Raw genomic sequence first — 16,966 nt, 5'->3', positions numbered from 1 at the left:
TTGTCGATGTCACACACCTGTTTCCTATTTGTGTAATCACGCCTACCCTATTTAACCCAGGTGCTCCCAATGCGTGAAGGTATTGCTGTGTTGTTTTCTTTACTCAAGTTCAGTAAAGTACGATTCCTCAAGTTCTGTGTCCTGCGCCTGACTTCGATCCACCGCATTACACTGACACTCGTTACAGAACCACGCACCATCTATGGAGTCAGCAGATACAGCTCGTCAGTCCGAATCTATGGAGGAACGTTTTCAACGACAGGAGAGTGTCATCCAGGTGCTCGGCACCGCCATGGAGAGGGTGATGAACACGATGAACCGTTGGGAGAGAGGTGGCCTTCCCACACCTCCTCCAACCACTCTACCACCCATACCACAGTCCACCTCTTCTCCACCTGGGCCCAGTGGGTTTCGGCTCTCGCTCCCGAGGGCATATGACGGTACACCAGCCGGGTTTCCTGCTCCAGGTAGAGCTCTACCTGGCAACCATCCACCCGGCGCCCTCGGGATACGAGAGCGTGTCCGCCCTCATCTCCTGTCTGTCGGGGAAGGCGCTCGAGTGGGCCAACGCCGAGTGGGGAGGAATTGATGCTGCATCGGTCCGCTACGAGGAGTTCACCCGTCGCTTCCGGGCGGTATTCGATCATCCACCAGAGGGGAGAGCGGCGGGCGAGCGTCTGTTCCACCTACGACAGGAGAGGAGGAGCGCCCAGGATTTTGCGCTGGAATTCAGGACATTGGCAGCGCCGGATGGAATGAGAGGGCCCTGATCGACCACTATCGGTGCAGCCTAAGGGAGGACGTTTGGCGGGAACTGGCCTGCAGGGATACCAATCTCAATCTGGACCAACTGGTGGAGATGTCCATCAGGCTCAATAACCTGTTGGAGACCCGCGGACTTTCTGATCAGGGCTCATTCATTCCATCCCCAAGCACCTCCGACTCTACCCCCATGGAGCTCGGAGGTGCTGCACTTAGGGAGACCAGGAGAGGGGCCGTCCCCTGCACCAACTGTGGCCGCAGAGGACACACTGCGTTTTGGTGCTGGGGAGGGTCCCCAGGGAGTCGAGGCAGTAAGCAGAGCACTGGTCGACCATCTTGGTGAGTAGGCACCCGACTCACCCAGAGCTCCCTGTTGGTCAGTTGTTTATAGAGGTTGTGTTTCCGGAGTTTTCCTACTGTTCGTGTTGATGTGCCTTTTCCTGTCCACACATTAGATAGTCGCCCGCTAGGGTCAGGTCTAATCAGGGAGGTTACCGCACCACTCTCTATGAGGACGCAGGGGGGTCATGAGGAGAGGATTAGTCTCTATCTGATTGATTCTCCTGCATATCCTGTGGTGTTGGGACTTCCCTGGTTAACTGGTTAACCACTCATGATCCCACTATTTCCTGGCAACAGAGGGCTCTCAAGGGATGGTCCAGTCAGTGCTTGGGGAGGTGTGTAGGGGTTTCCTTGGGGGCTACTACGGTGGAGAGTCCAAACCAGGTCTCCACAGTGCACATTCCTTCTGAGTATGCCGATTTGGCTCTCGCCTTCAGTAAGAAGAGGGCGACTAAATTACCACCCCATCGTCCAGGGGATTGTGTGATAAATCTCCAGGTAGGCGCTGCACTTCCCCGGAGTCACGTGTATCCTCTGTCACAGGCGGAGAAGGCGGCTATGGAAACATATGTCTCCGATTCGCTGAGACAGGGATACATTCGGCCTTCCACTTCACCTGTTTCCTCAAGTTTCTTTTTCGTGAAGAAGAAGGATGGTGGGTTACGCCCGTGCATTGATTACCATGGGCTTAATCAGATCACTGTCAAGTACAGCTATCCCTTACATCTGATAGCATGTATGACGGAATCACTGCACGGAGCGCACTTCTTCACGAAATTGGATCTCAGGAGCGCGTACAATCTGGTGCGTATTCGGGAGGGAGATGAGTGGAAGATGGCTTTCAGGACACTATGAGTACCTCGTCATGCCATACGGGTTGATGAATGCTCCATCAGTCTTCCAAGCCTTCGTCGATGAGATTTTCAGGGATCTGTACGGACAGGGTGTAGTGGTGTATATTGATGACATCCTCATATACTCCGCTACACGGGCAGAGCATGTGTCCCTGGTGCGTAACGTACTTGGACGATTGTTGAAGCATGACCTGTATGCCAAGGCGGAGAAGTGCTTGTTCTTTCAAGAGTCCATCTCCTTCCTAGGGTAACACATGTCCGCGTCTGGGGTGAAAATGGAGAGTGACCGCATTTTGGCCATGCGTAATTGGCCGACTCCAACCACGGTGAAGGAGGTGCAGCAATTTTGGGGATTTGCCAATTACTACTGGAGGTTTATATGGGGCTTTGGTCAGGTAGCGGCTCCCATTACCTCATTGCTGAAGGGGGGACCGGTGCGCTTGCGGTGGTCAGCTGAGGCGGAAAGGGCTTTCAATCGTCTGAAGAGCCCGTTTACCTCGGCTCCAGTTCTGGCTCATCCGGATCCCTCCTTCGCCTTCACAGTTGAGGTGGACGCGTCAGAGGCTGGGATAGGTGCTGTACTTTCCCAGAGCTCGGGCACACCACCCAAGCTCCAAACCTGTGCGTTCTTTTCTAAGAAGCTCAGTCCGGCGGAGCGCAACTATGATGTGGGGGACCGAGAGCTTTTGGCCGTGGTCCAAGCCCTGAAAAAGTGGAGACATTGGCTTGAGGGGGCTAACCACCCTTTTCTCATTTTGACTGACCACCGCAATCTGGAGTACATCCGGGCGGCGAAGAGATTAAACCCTCGCCAGGCAAGGTGGTCAATGTTTCTCACCTGTTTTTGTTTCACCTTTTCGTACAGGCCAGGCTCCCAGAATGCTAAGGCAGATGCTCTGTCCCGACTGTATGACATGGAGGAGAGTTCCGTGGAGCCCACTCCCATACTTCCGGCGTCGTATCTGGTGGCACCGGTGGTGTGGGAAGTGGACGCGGACATCGAGCGGGCGTTGCATAAAGAACCCACTCCTCCCCAGTGTCCAGAGGGTCATGTGTACGTTCCGCTGGAGGTCCGCGATCGGTTGATCTATTGAGCTCACACGTCACCCTCCTCTGGTCATCCTGGTATCGGTCGGACAGTGCATTGTCTTAGTGGGAAGTAATGGTGGCCCACCTTAGCTAAGGACGTGAGGGTTTATGTTTCTTCCTGCTCGTTGTGCACCCAGTGTAAGGCTCCTAGACACCTGCCCAGCTGGAGCCGCGCGTCAGGGGGGGTGGGTACTGTCACGGATTCTGCTGAGGCTGCCCCTCCTCCTTGCTCGGGCAGGCTGCGGCGTTCGTCGTCACCGGAATACTAGCTGCTGCCGATCTATGTTATATGTGTCTATGTTGCACCTGTTGTCTATGTCACACACCTGTTTCCCATTTGTGTAATCACACCTACCCTATTTAACCCAGGTGCTCCCAATGTGTCTTGTGCGTGGTTGTTTTTCGTTTCGTGTGTCGTTTGGTGAGCGGGTTAGTTCCTTCCTGCGTGAAGGTATTGCTGTGTTGTTATCTTTACTCAAGTTCAGTAAAGTACGTTTCCTCGAGTTCTGTGTCCTGCGTATGACTTCGATCAACCGCATTACACTGACACTCATTACATCATTTGAGTCAATTGGAGGTGTACATATGGATGTATTTCAAGGCCTACCTTAAAACTCAGTGCCTCTTTGCTTGACATTATGGGAAAATCAAAAGAAATCAGCCAAAGAAATTGTAGACCTCCATAAGTCTGGTTCATCCTTGGGAGCAATTTCAAAATGCCTGAAGGTACCAAGTTCATCTGTACAAACAATAGTACACAAGTATAAACACCATGGGACCATGCAGCTGTCATACCACTCAGGAAGGAGTCTGTTGTCTCCTAGAGATGAACGTACTTTGGTGCGAAAAGTGCCAAATCAATCCCAGAACAACAGCAAAGGACCTTGTGAAGATGCTGGAGGAAACAGGTACAAAAGTATCTATATCCACAGATAAATTTGTCCTATATCAACATAACCTGAAAGGCCACTCAGCAAGGATGAAGCCACTGCTCCAAAACTGCCATAAAAAAGCCAGACTACGGTTTGCAACTGCACATGGGGACAAAGATCGTACTTTTTGGAGAAATGCCCTCTGGTCTGATGAAACAAAAATATAACTATTTAGCCATAATGACCATCGTTATGTTTGGAGGAAAAAGGGGAATGCTTGCAAGCCGAAGAACACCATCCTAACCGTGAAGCATGGGGGTGGCAGCATCATGACGTGGGGGTGCTTTGCTGCAGGATGGACTGGTGCACTTCACAAAATAGATGGCATCATGAGGAAGGAAAATTATGTGGATATATCGAAGCAACATCTGAAGACATCAGTCAGGAAGTTAAAGCTTGGTCGCAAATTGGTCTTCCAAATGAACAATGAACCCAAGCATACTTCCAAAGTTGTTGCAAAATGGCTTAAGGACAACAAAGTCAAGGTATTGGAGTGGCCATCACAAAGCTTTGACCTCAATCCTATAGAAAATGTGTGGGCAGAACTGAAAAAGCGTGTGCGCGCAAGGAGGCCTACAAACCTGACTCAGTTACACAGGCTCTGTTAAGAGGAATGGGCCAAAATTCACCCAACTTATTGTGGGAAGCTTGTGGAAGGCTACCCGAAATGTTTGACCCAAGTTAAACAATTTAAAGGCAATGCTACCAAATACTAATTGAATGTATGTAAACTTCTGACCCACTGGGAATGTGATTAAATAAATAAAAGCTTAAATAAATCATTCGCTTGTCACGATCGTCAGGGAGAGACCAAGGCGCAGCGTTGAAGGTGAACATATTTATTTAATTAATGATCACACGTAACAAAACAACAAACGATAACGTGACGTCTACGGTTTAAACACAAACCAACACGAACAAGAAACCACAAACACAAAGTGAAAGACAGACAGTTAAATATGGCTCCCAATCAGAGACAACCAGCTGACACTCGTTGCCTCTGATTGGGAGTCACTCAGGCCAACATAGAAATACAAACATAGAATTACACACCCTGGCTCAACATAACAGTGTCCCCAGAGCCAGGGCGTAACAGTACCCCCCCCTAAAGGCGCGGACTCCGACCGCGCCAACTAAATACCACAGGGGAGGGACCGGGTGGGCACTCCGCCTTGGCGGCGGATCCGGCTCGGGCCTGATCCCCACTCCCTCTCCAACCCCCCAAAGTACCCCTGGTCCGGTCTGGCCCCGCTGGCCGGAGCTGGACTGCACACTGATGGAGCGGATTGCTCTAGCTCCGGCGTAACGCATCTGACCGGTGCCGGACCAGGCACCAGTGGAACAGGCACGGGCCGTGCCGGACCGACGACGCACACCACTGGCTTGGTGTGGGGAACAGGCACGGGCCGTACTGGACTGACGACGCACACCACTGGCTTGGTGTGGGGAGCAGGAGCGGGCCGGACAGGGCTGACGATACGCACCACAGACTTGGTGCGGGGAGCAGGAATGGGCCGGACTGGGCTGGCGACGCGCACCACAGACTTCGTGCGGAGAGCAGGAACGGGCCGGACAGGGCTGACGAAACGCACCACAGACTTGGTGCGGGGAGCAGGAATGGGCCGGGCCGAGCTGGCGATGCGCACCGTAGACTTGGTGCGAGTGGCAGGAACAGGCCGGACCGTACTGGGAACACACACCACTGGCCCTACGTGGGGATCAGGAACAGGCCGGACCGGACTGGCAACACACGCCAGTACCTCTCGCCGTGCCTCTACATCTTCCACCCCCTCTTCGACCAGTGGCCCCCGTAACCTGGCGGCCTCCTCTGCCAATCCGCTGGGCCGCTCTGCCGCGGTCTCCTGCTGGCCCGTCGTCCACGGTGTTAGCCCCCCCCTAAAAATTTTCTGGGCTTCACTCCTACCCGTGGCCAAGGTCTCCATGTCCCTCGCCAGCCGTTCGCCCTTCTGCCACAATGTCAAGCCCTTCTCTTCCTCACTCGGCTTGACCCAGTCGAGGAGGCGAAGGAGATCTGTTAGGGATCTCCCTGGCGATGGCTCCTGGACACGCTGCTTGGTCACATCTTGGTGGTTTCTTCTGTCACGATCGTCAGGGAGAGACCAAGGCGCAGCGTTGAAGGTGAACATATTTATTTAATTAATGATCACACGTAACAAAACAACAAACGATAACGTGATGTCTACGGTTTAAACACAAACCAACACGAACAAGAAACCACAAACACAAAGTGAAAGACAGACAGTTAAATATGGCTCCCAATCAGAGACAACCAGCTGACACTCGTTGCCTCTGATTGGGAGTCACTCAGGCCAACATAGAAATACAAACATAGAATTACACACCCTGGCTCAACATAACAGTGTCCCCAGAGCCAGGGCGTGACATCGCTCTACTATTATTCTGACATTTCACATTTTTAAAATAAAGTGGTTATCCTAACTGACCTAAGACAGGGAATTTTTACTAGGATTAAATGTCAGGAATTGTGAAAAACTGAGTTGAAATGTATTTGGCTAAGGTGTATGTAAACTTCCGACTTCAACTGTATTTAGCCAAATAGACCATCGAAATTTAATGCCGTTCTTGTTAGACAGCTGAAGTTGTACTCTACACACAATTAAAAAATTGCTGGTGCTCCTCATGTCAAGTGAAGAAATTCAATGAAGCGTGGGCAAACGGCGTCAGTAAATATGACTCTTACTGATGCTGCCACGGGTGGTTGAAGAAACCTTCTCACTCGGGGCCTTTTCCTCCAGCCGGTTGGCGTGGAAAAATTCTCTCAGCAGATCGTTGGAGTAGAGCAGGACTCTCCGGCTCACCAGCTTTGCGAAGGCCGCCCTTCCGGACTGCGGTACTCCCATTGCTCGCAGCACCAGTTCCGCATCAGGTCAAGTGGATTTGATATTCCTCGGTACTCCTAACAACCAAAACCCCAACAAGAGTGGGAGACCACTTGGGCGGTCATCAGAACAGGGGGCACGCTGACGACGGTGCAGGCCGAGGGGAGCAAACCAGAGAGGGCACGGTAAGTGCCCCCCAACCGCAACACACAGCCATCAATACTGACATGCACGCGGTGAGGTGCGAGGGGCAGGAATGGTAACAAGTATCACACAAGCATAATCTAACAAACAGTCGTAGATTTTGATACAATAGCCGAGGGTGCTACCACCGATTACTGGCCGAATAATCCCTCGTTATATTGCCCTCAGGTTTCTCGGAGTGCCAGACGGAGACAAGCAGTAGGAAACGGATATCCCACCCTAGCTGGAGGACCCCAGATACAGTAGGGCTAGTCCTTGGCGATCTCAATCCAGGTAAGTAGTGCGTAGCACATGGATGACTGACAGGATGACTGACGGCCAGTCTGTATGCCAGAAAAGGGTCAACTACCGCCATGCGGATCAACCAAATGTCAAATAAATGATATTCAAAGGAGACGAGCCCCGCTTCGCCGGTGCTCCTCTTGTCAAGGGAAGGAATTCAATGAAGTGCGGGCAAACAGAGGCAGTAAATATGACTCTCTTAAGATAGCCAAATGCCTCCCCTGTCTTATGTTCAGAACCTTTGATTGAGCATTCATTGAAGATGAACAAATCTTTCACCCCGGAGTCATTCTTGCTAAAAAAAAATGTTTTCATGAAATACCATGAGACCATTTAGTTTAGTCACCAATCCATCAGATAATGATAGGCTCACAGTTTAGTATTTTTAACTAACATTTAATCCAATAGCAAAAAACATATGATACAATTTTCAAAATTATGACTCACCACCTGGATTTGGTCTTATGTAGCAAAATTTGAAATGCTGTTTTTTACATTGGATAAAAGTAGAGACTCATAGCTACAAAATGGTATATCATACACTGCATTTTTGAGGAACAATCGGAAAGTAATTCTGCTTTGAAAGTTGATAAACTTGTAAACTCACTTTTGAGAAAAGGGCATTTAAATGTTTTGGGAACTAGTGAAGAGCTCTTTGTCTACACCCATTCAGCATCGTTCCCACCCATCTCGTTTTGCTCTTGGAGCGTTCAGAGTGCACACTTGATGCTCTGGCCAATGATTTGTTTACCTCTGGATAACATGAAAACAGCTCTGCTGGCAACAATTTCATTAAACTTTTTTGCCGACGTTTACTGACACCGGTCATATTCAATGGGTGTTGTACACTTTAGCTTAAGACATGTAGCTAGCTAGGTAAACAATGAACCTATCTAGGTAAACAACGTGTAAGATCACACACGTCACGTAACGTTAGCTAAGGAGCCAGCCAGCTAATGTTAGCTAGTTAAACAACAATGAATAATAACTTCAAAAAAAGTAACGTTAGCTAGGGAGCCAGCCAGCTAACATTAGCTAGCTAGCTAACAGTACACTAGCTTGAAATGAAACCACTTTCTGTCAAAATTAGAAACGTGTAATATCTGAAAATGTAGCTAGCTAGACTATCTTACCCGTATACATCATCATGCATGATGGACGCGTCTCGCTCTCACGGATGCCATGCCACGGTTGCCCTTAGTTTGAACATGTAATCTGGAGACGTGTTTTCGCCATCTCTTTAGCTATCATACTCTAATTCCACTGATTTCAAAACTCCATCCTCCAGAAAGTGGAGAGCAACACTTACGCAGCTCCACTAGACGATACATTTTTTAAAAAGCCACATTCGACAGGATTACCAACACAGACTGACCGGCTCAAATAGACAGAAGGCTTCTCTCGGCATGTCCAGCCCACTCATTATCTCAGCCAATCATGGCTAGTGGAATGGTTGCTGTCTTTTTCTGTGTCTTAACCAACAAGGCTCGTAATTAAACTATTTTATTTGTATTTACAGATGGCATACAAGTTTGTTATTAAGGCACATGAAAGTTCAAATGTTCCAGAAGGCATTTCTGCCAAGAAACGCATTTTGATTTAAAAAAAAAAAAAAAAAAAAGTTAAAATGGCTCTCCTGTGTCATGACTTGCGACATACGCCTAGTTGAATGGAAGGAATAATAGAGGGTAAATACCATTTTCCATAAAGTTTTAGCTATGTACCAGTATTTACAATTTTTCAAGTTTACTGCAAAAATACTAATAATTGTATCCACTGTTTGTAGCATATTGAGAAAAATGTCAGTCTTACAGTTTCAGTATCCTTGTACAGTAGAATAAATCATCAGATATAGGGGGTTTTGTGGCATATATTGTAAAGCAGACACCGACAGTAAAAGGTATTGGTGTAGCCTGGGATACAGTGCATTCGGAAAATATTCAGACCCCTTCACCTTTTCCACATTTTGTTATGTTACCGCCTTATTCTAAAATTGATTAAATTGTTTTTCTTCCTCATCAATCTACACACAATACCCCATAATGACAAAGCAAAAACTGGTTTTTAGAAATTTTTGCAAATCTATTACAAATAAAAACTGAAATATCACATTTACATAAGTGTTCAGACCCTTTACTCAGTACTTTGTTAAAGCACCTTTGGCAGCGATTACAACCTTGAGTCTTCTTGGGTATGACACTACAAGCTTGGCACACCTGTATTTGGAGAGTTTCTCCCATTCTTCTCTGCAGATCCTCTCAAGTGCTGTCAGGTTGGATGGGGAGCATCACTGCACAGCTATTTTCAGGTCTCTCCAGAGATGTTCGATCGGGTTCAAGTCCAGGCTCTGGCTGGGCCACTCAAGGACATTGAGAGACTTGCCCGAAGCCACTCCTGCGTTGTCTTGGCTGTGTGCTTAGGGTCGTTGTCCTGTTGGAAGTTGAACCTTTGCCCCAGTCTGAGGTCCTGAGCACTCTGCAGCATGTTTTCATCAAGGATCTCTGTACTTTGCTCCGTTCATCTTTCCCTCGATCCTGACCAATCTCCCAGTCCCTGTCACTGAAAAACATCCCCACAGCATGATGCTGCCACCACCATGCTTCAACGTAGGGATGGTGCCAGGTTTCCTCCAGACATGACGCTTTGCATTCAGGCCAAAGAGTTCAATCTTGGTTTCATCAAACCAGAGAATCTTGTTTCTCATGGTCTGAGAGTTCTTTAGGTGCCTTTTGGCAAACTCCAAGCAGGTTGTCATGTGCCTTTTACTGAGGAGTGGCTTCCGTCTGGCCACTCTACAATAAAGGTCTGATTGGTGGAGTGCTGCAGAGATGGTTGTCCTTCTGGAAGGTTCTCCCATCTCCACAGAGGAACTCTAGAGCTCTGTCAGAGTGATCATCAAGTTCTTTGTCACCTCCCTGACCAAGGCCTTTCTCCCCCGATTGCTCAGTTTGGCCGGGGGGGGCAGCTCTGGGAAGAGTCTTGGTGGTTCCAAACTTCTTCCATTTAAGAATGATGGAGGCCACTGTGTTCTTGGGGACCTTCAATGCTGCAGAAATGTTTTGGTAACCTTCCCCAGATCTGTGCCTTGACACAATCCTGCCTCGGAGCTCTACGGACAATTCCTTTGGCCTCATGGCTTGGTTTTTGCTCTGACATGCACTGTCAACTGTGGGACCTTATATAGAGAGGTGTGTGCCTTTCCAAATCATGTCCAATCAATTGAATTTATCACAGGTGGACTCCAATGAAGTTGTAGAAACATCTCAAGGATGATCAATGGAAACAGGATGTACCTGAGCTCAATTTCGAGTCTCATAGCAAAGGGTCTGAATACTTATGTAAATAAGGTTTTTCTGTTTCTTATTTTTAATTCATTTGCAAAAATTTAATAAAACCTGTTTTTGCTTTGTCATTATGGGGTATTGTGTGTAGATTGACGAGGAAAAACATGTATTTAGTCCATTTTAGAATAAGGCTGTAACGTAACAATGTGGAAAAATGTCAAGGGGTCTGAATACTTTCCGAATGCACTGTATATATGCCATTTCTGCCCCAAGCAACATTGCACAAGATCAACTTCTATGTGACGTGCACTGTAACTGCTACAGTATCATTAGCTAAAATCATTCGCTTTTCAGCAGCGGATTGTAACCTACACCATATTTTCAAATAGTAGCACTAACACATTTAGAGACAATTTCCACGTTGCCCTACTGTATTGAAGCACACTGGCTGATGGAGGATGATGTAGTAGTTACATCCACATCTATATGTTAATTTGGTTTTACCGTCCAACCTAAAATGAGTTCAACAGGTAAGTGAGCCTGTCAGGTAGCCAGAAGATTTAATCTTTGCACAGAGTGGAAATTTCCAGATTTTCGACCATTTTCTCTGGCCTTCGTTCATTTATTTAGTCAGCCTCATTCTGGCCGTCCTACAGTGTTAAAAACTCCAATAACTGTTGAATGTATTATGATAGCGCCATGGGGGTTGGACCATTGTTTTTCTTAGAGGACGATATATACAGTTGACCCATTGGTCAGAATATACATTTTTGATTGGACACCCTGCCTATTGAAGCAAACTGGCTGATGGAGAATGATGTAGATATTTTCAGCCACATCCATATATGATTTTGTTTTGGCTTCCAACGTGAATTGATGTCAATTAATACATTTATGATGTAAAAATATTGAATTTTACAGTGATCAGCAGTTATTGAATGTATGCAAATTGAACAAGTGATTTGGCGCAGTGAACAAGTGACTGTGAATTTGTTTGTGGTATTCAGTCAATTGAAAATGTGCTTAGGGTTTTAAAACATGAGGCATTTTGATGATCTGTTTTTTTTTTGGTGTGCGTTTAGAGTTGAAAATGTACCACATGCATGTGCATATTGCACAAAAAGTGATTGATTTTTATTTTTTTTGTACTTTAAAGTGAATGTGTTGAGTTTCCATTATCCATTATTTGCAGTCCAAGTCATGACCAAACACAACATTCTGAACACTCACAGAACTGCCTGGGTCATAATTATTGTATTGTAACAAACCTTGCCTAGGAATGCCTGTTACAATTCCTCCCTAAAACATTAACCCATTTTGGAGCAGTGATTAGCAGGCCTGCCTATGGGCTGGGAGACCTGGGTATGAGACCCATAACGGCATTACACTATTACCATTTGCAATAAACTCCACTAGATGTTTGCTCCCCACTTTGTTTGAATGTTGCCAATGGAATCTCCCTCAGCCCTGCTACTGACTTTACTTGAGTGACCTAAATAAGACCATTACCAGCCTCTAAAATGACAGAGCAGAGCTGTCAAGATCAGCACTTTGTAAAGGACTTTGTGTCCTGTATGCATAGGGATTCTGTGTTTTTCATTTTCAGTTCAAGTGGTCAGGAAAAACCCCTGGCCCTAGTTATGATCTCTCACGGAAGACTTAGACCTTTACACCGTCCTGCAGCCAAGCTTGTTCTTATCAGCAGAGAGCATCTTGGGATGAAACTTGAAGCTCACACCAAGTCAGAGAAGGACAGAGGAAACAGCCACATGCATTAACTGAGAGCCAGAGATAAAACTAAACATATCCAAAAAAGGTCATAACTATGGCAGTGGCTTAGCTTGGGAATCTTGACGGTTATTGCCTGCTGAAGGGCTGGAGGCAGGGTATATGAGCGTGTTTTTAAAGAGATACTCCTTCAAAAATGGCAATGTTTGAGCTTTTTAATAGTGTCAGATGATGTTGGGGTCACTTGTCACTTCAGTCACTTGCCTTGTAGATTTATTTCATTAGAGCTGAGAGGTTTATTACTGATAGAATAGAATAGAATAGGAGATGTGTTCCACTGCAGACAAAATCATTCATGCTGCTATATATCCCCAGTCACTCTCCTACAGTATCTGGGCCAACCCCTGACCTCTGTGTTCTGGGCCAACCCATGACCTCTGTGTTCTCAGGCTGCAGTGGACCAGCACTTTGTCAGGCAATTACAAGAGTTCAGCCCACAAAGCCAAATATTTATGCTTTTACGCCATGGCATGCAAGAGTGAAGGCATTTAACATTGATTAAAATTGTGCTATCTAGAAATCACGTCAATGGATAAAGCTAACAATGTAAGATCATATGCATTTTTTCTTGTTTTTTGTGCACTTGCCTATTATTGCTCTCAATAATAAAAGAGACTTAAATTGAAGTCTGGACGAGAGACTTAAGGTCATGCACAGACGTATGGACTCACTGCAGTGTTTAGACAGCTTTATTTTTACTACAGACTAGGCTACCTGTCAGCATTTCTTCCAGCCTGGGACAAACCATTACACATCAAGTAAAGCCTGTCGCATGCTTCCCAGTCTAAACAGTTTGCGCATATATTATGATTACATTTTGTGACGTTTTTGTTCGTTTTAAAGTTCAGCAAGTTTTTATTTCTTCTGTTCGCGCACACATTATTTTCTTGAGGCAAGTTGAAGTTCGGTAGCCGAAGTCTATGTCCCTTCGAAGGTGATTGGTCAACAGCCTACTACTCCTAGTAGGAGTGAGAACTATGGACGGGATTCTTCAATGAAGTGTTTGTTGTCATTCAACGAGAGATGACTAGTTTTCATGCTTTTTTTTTTTCACTTGAAAAATACTGCAACTAACATGTTAGTTAGATGTAAAATTCTGCGACTAGACCCCCTAGGCAAAAACATCAAAATCAATTACAGATTTCTTGATTTATCCTAGATTCATTCTGACTATTTTGAGGAAGTGTATACTGGCTATGTTGTTGCTAGAGGCCCAAACAGTACTATTGCCACTTTTTTCTCGTTTTTCAGGTGAAGGTCTTTTAAGGGAGTATGCGAGGCACAGACGTTCGCTTCACCTAGCCGAGTTCTGCTAGGATCAAACCAAACCTAGTATGTGGGCGCCTTTAGGCTCTATAAAGTGTTGGCCAGTCCCTCCACAGATACATATTAAACTGAATTGTTCAAGGGGGTCTACAGGGGGATCAGTCCATTGCTTTAGTCTCGGGCCTCATGTAAAAACACACAGGAATGGTTCCCGTCAGACATCAACAAGCTCTCAGTCTGTGTCAACACTATCAGCTCTCTCTTATTAAAGAGTCTGTCTGTGTTTGGAGCCATGGTAAGCTCTCATAAAAATAAGGCTTGCTGTTGACCCCCTGAAGCTCTGCTTTGGATCATGGATCCAGCACTGGGAGATGCTGGTGTGATGGAGAGGGCCTGCTCTGAGTCTGGTCTTCCAACACTGACCAACCCAGTCAGGAATAACCCCTATAATATCTAACCCCTAGGTACTTCATGTAGATCTGGGTATAAACAATATGGTTGTAGCTCCACCTGGTTCTCTAGTATGCTTGGTGAAAGTACTGCCATATTGATTTCACCAATCAAATCCTTTCCTATCCACACCTGTGCCTAGAGTGTAAAGGCCAGGGGTTGTTTGTGGACCAGGCCAGTCTTCCTCTGTGCTCCCCTCTTGCTCTGTTAGATGTCATGGGGGACTGACTGTCTGCTGACCAGCTCTTCCCAAGTGGAAAATGTGAGCTTCTCCCACTGGACCAGCGGAGGGATAGACAGTGTCTGCGTTCCAATACAAGACAGCCCTAAGTACTCTGACCATCTCTCTCTCTCTCTCTCTCTCCCCCTCTTTTGCTCTCTCTCTTTTGCTCGCTCTCTTGCTCTTGCTCTCTCTCTCTCGCTCTCTCAAAGTTCCAGTGTCACTGCTTGAGTAAACAGTTGAGATGAACTTCTTATTACAATCTATTTTTAATTTTCCTGTTTCGTTTTCACTGTCTGGCTCGTGCTGCCAGAGTCTTGTCCAGAGTGATATACTTGAAATCATGCCTCTCAAAGGGTTTGATATTGTTGATCCTGTCAGATATCTATCTTCAATGCCAATCTGAGTTTTATATGTCAGTTGCCTCTTGTTATTTCGTTGAGTTACACAGGACCCCTCTCAGTAAAATTCTGAGGCAACTTTCTGCCCGATGAAAAAATAGCATGGAGCTGATGATGTCATGGAAACTCCAAAGTTATCCGGGACTTATATGACCCATCGTGGGAAGTAAATGTTGAGGCTGTATTGGACAGCTCTCTCACAAAGAGAGAGAGCCTGTGTATTAGTACACTTTGTATCTGTAATGTGTGTTACCATGTTATTTGAATAATTACATGCATGCAGCCAATGCTGAAAATTCATTTTCCTTTAGTCAAATTTACTCCCACATAATCCACCGGGCCCAAGAGATCTCATCACTATCTGTCATTACAATCTGATGATGTCTGCTCATGGAACAATTACATTGGTTTCAATGTTGAGTAAAACGTTTATGGTTAAACAAAGAAGGATATTCAAAATAACCCGTTTTTCCTGGACACCCTAAAAGCATAACACCTATAGCAGTGATTCCCAGCCTTTTTTGGTTACTGTACCACCAACAGAGTTTACTCTTCCCGGAGTACCCCTGAAGTAACCCCTACTGCATTTTACCAGTAGGCATATGGTCTCATGAGTCTTCTCAAGTACCCCCTGTGGATAGGCCAAGGTCGTAGTACCTATGGTTGGGAACCACTGACGTATAGTATTAGACCTACACACAGTGCACTGTGCTCCAAACCAATGATGATAGTCAAAAGTCAAGCATGGCATTTTGTCTGAGCTTCTGCACATGGCAATGTAACAGCTTCTGCACATAGCAATGTTTAGAAACAGCAGCCTAACAGCATCCTAGGCATTTCCTTGATATTGCCCATAGAAAAGATAAGTCATCTGCTCTTACTTTGAGACTTCTGGAAGTCGGCGAGGGTGTAGTGAGAGACGAGTCAGAGAGTGACTTTGTCGTGCGTGGCTGATCCTTTGCGTTGCGGGGGGAGAGAAGAGATGACATCGCTGCAGGCTACTCTACACTGCATGGGGTTCAAGTCTGGTCCAGCAGTCTGGTCCAGCAGTCCTGTCCAGCGGTCTGGTCCAGCAGTCCAACCAATGTGATTCCAAAAGACTACTGCATAAACAATCCAGTGACACGCAGTTAAAATCCCTGTGATGTGAATGGTGGTGAAGGGACAGAACCAGAGTTGTGATCCAAATTATAGAGTTCTAATGATACAAAAACAGCTGTGGCCAGGAGTGTGATCTATCTTCAAGTGATGTTGAGTTATGATGCGATGAGTTGAGGGTGAGTGAGTAGCAGAAGTGTGATCCACAGATGAGGGAGCTGTGGAGGAAGTAGAGGGTGGGCGGTGCTCCAGAGCAGGGTTTCCCAACCCTCTTCTCAGGCCGCCCCAGACGTTTCACATTTTTGTTTTAACCCTAAACTGGCACACCTGCTTGATGATTAGTTGACTAATTGAATCAGGGCTACAAAAATGTGAAACGTCTGGGGGGGCCCGAGGAGAGGGTTGGGAAACCCTGCTGTAGAATATATGTGGAGGGACACTGCCTGGAACTTGACAGCAGTGCCGCTCATGAGAGTACTCTCTCACTGGACTGTGGTCATTCAACAAAAATGAAAATATCAAAGCAAAGAACTCTGCTCTCGTTCTGCCTGACAGTCTCTCTCACTCTCTCTCTTTTTGCCTCACAGTTTCTCTTTCTCTCTTTCTCTCTCTCCCTTTCCTTCTCTAATCAGCCTTTGAGATGTGGACTAACATGGATTTTAGACTTTAGAATTAGTTATGAAGATGATCTCTTTTTTACATTAAAAAAATGACAGCCTCACCCAAATTGGATACTAGTATTTCCTTAGTGTAAAAGTACAACCACATATTTAATGTGTATATTTATAAAGACATGATATCACACAGTGGCCAGCAGAGGTCCTCTCAGTACCGTACAGTAGACTACAAACTGTAAATGAGGAGGATCCTTCAGCCTCACAGGGATTATTTGCCTGCTGGAGAGAAGGGGTAGGAGGGGATCTGGAGAGAGGGGGGCAGGAGGGGTAGATGACAACAACAGGAAGTATTTTTGGCTGGGGCTCATGATCCCTACTTCCTTTGATTACTGCTCCCCTAATGAGTCAGTGGTCAGTGCCTGTCTAACAACAACTTCTGCCTTCAGCATGTACAAATACAGTACACATACTATACACATACCTTATGGACAAATAATCACTATCTTTACTTTACAG

At 46.3% G+C, this 16,966-nt stretch overlaps 1 protein-coding gene across 1 annotated transcript in view; it reads right to left on the bottom strand.

Annotated features, from left to right (window-relative positions):
• LOC121578351 (protein phosphatase 1 regulatory subunit 12B-like) overlaps positions 1-16,011 on the bottom strand; it is a 35,735-nt gene extending 19,724 nt beyond the window's left edge. Inside the window, exon 1 of the mRNA XM_041892675.1 lies at positions 15,617-16,011. Coding sequence (XP_041748609.1) covers positions 15,617-15,724 — 108 coding nt within the window. The 5' untranslated portion in view covers positions 15,725-16,011. The remainder of the gene's footprint in view (positions 1-15,616) is intronic.
• Positions 16,012-16,966: the final 955 nt, after the last annotated feature.

Source organism: Coregonus clupeaformis, chromosome 12 (genome assembly GCF_020615455.1).
Source record: "Coregonus clupeaformis isolate EN_2021a chromosome 12, ASM2061545v1, whole genome shotgun sequence".
Taxonomy (NCBI): domain Eukaryota; kingdom Metazoa; phylum Chordata; class Actinopteri; order Salmoniformes; family Salmonidae; genus Coregonus; species Coregonus clupeaformis.
Note: the sequence above shows the minus strand (reverse complement) of the source record. Positions and strands in the feature narration are given on the sequence as shown.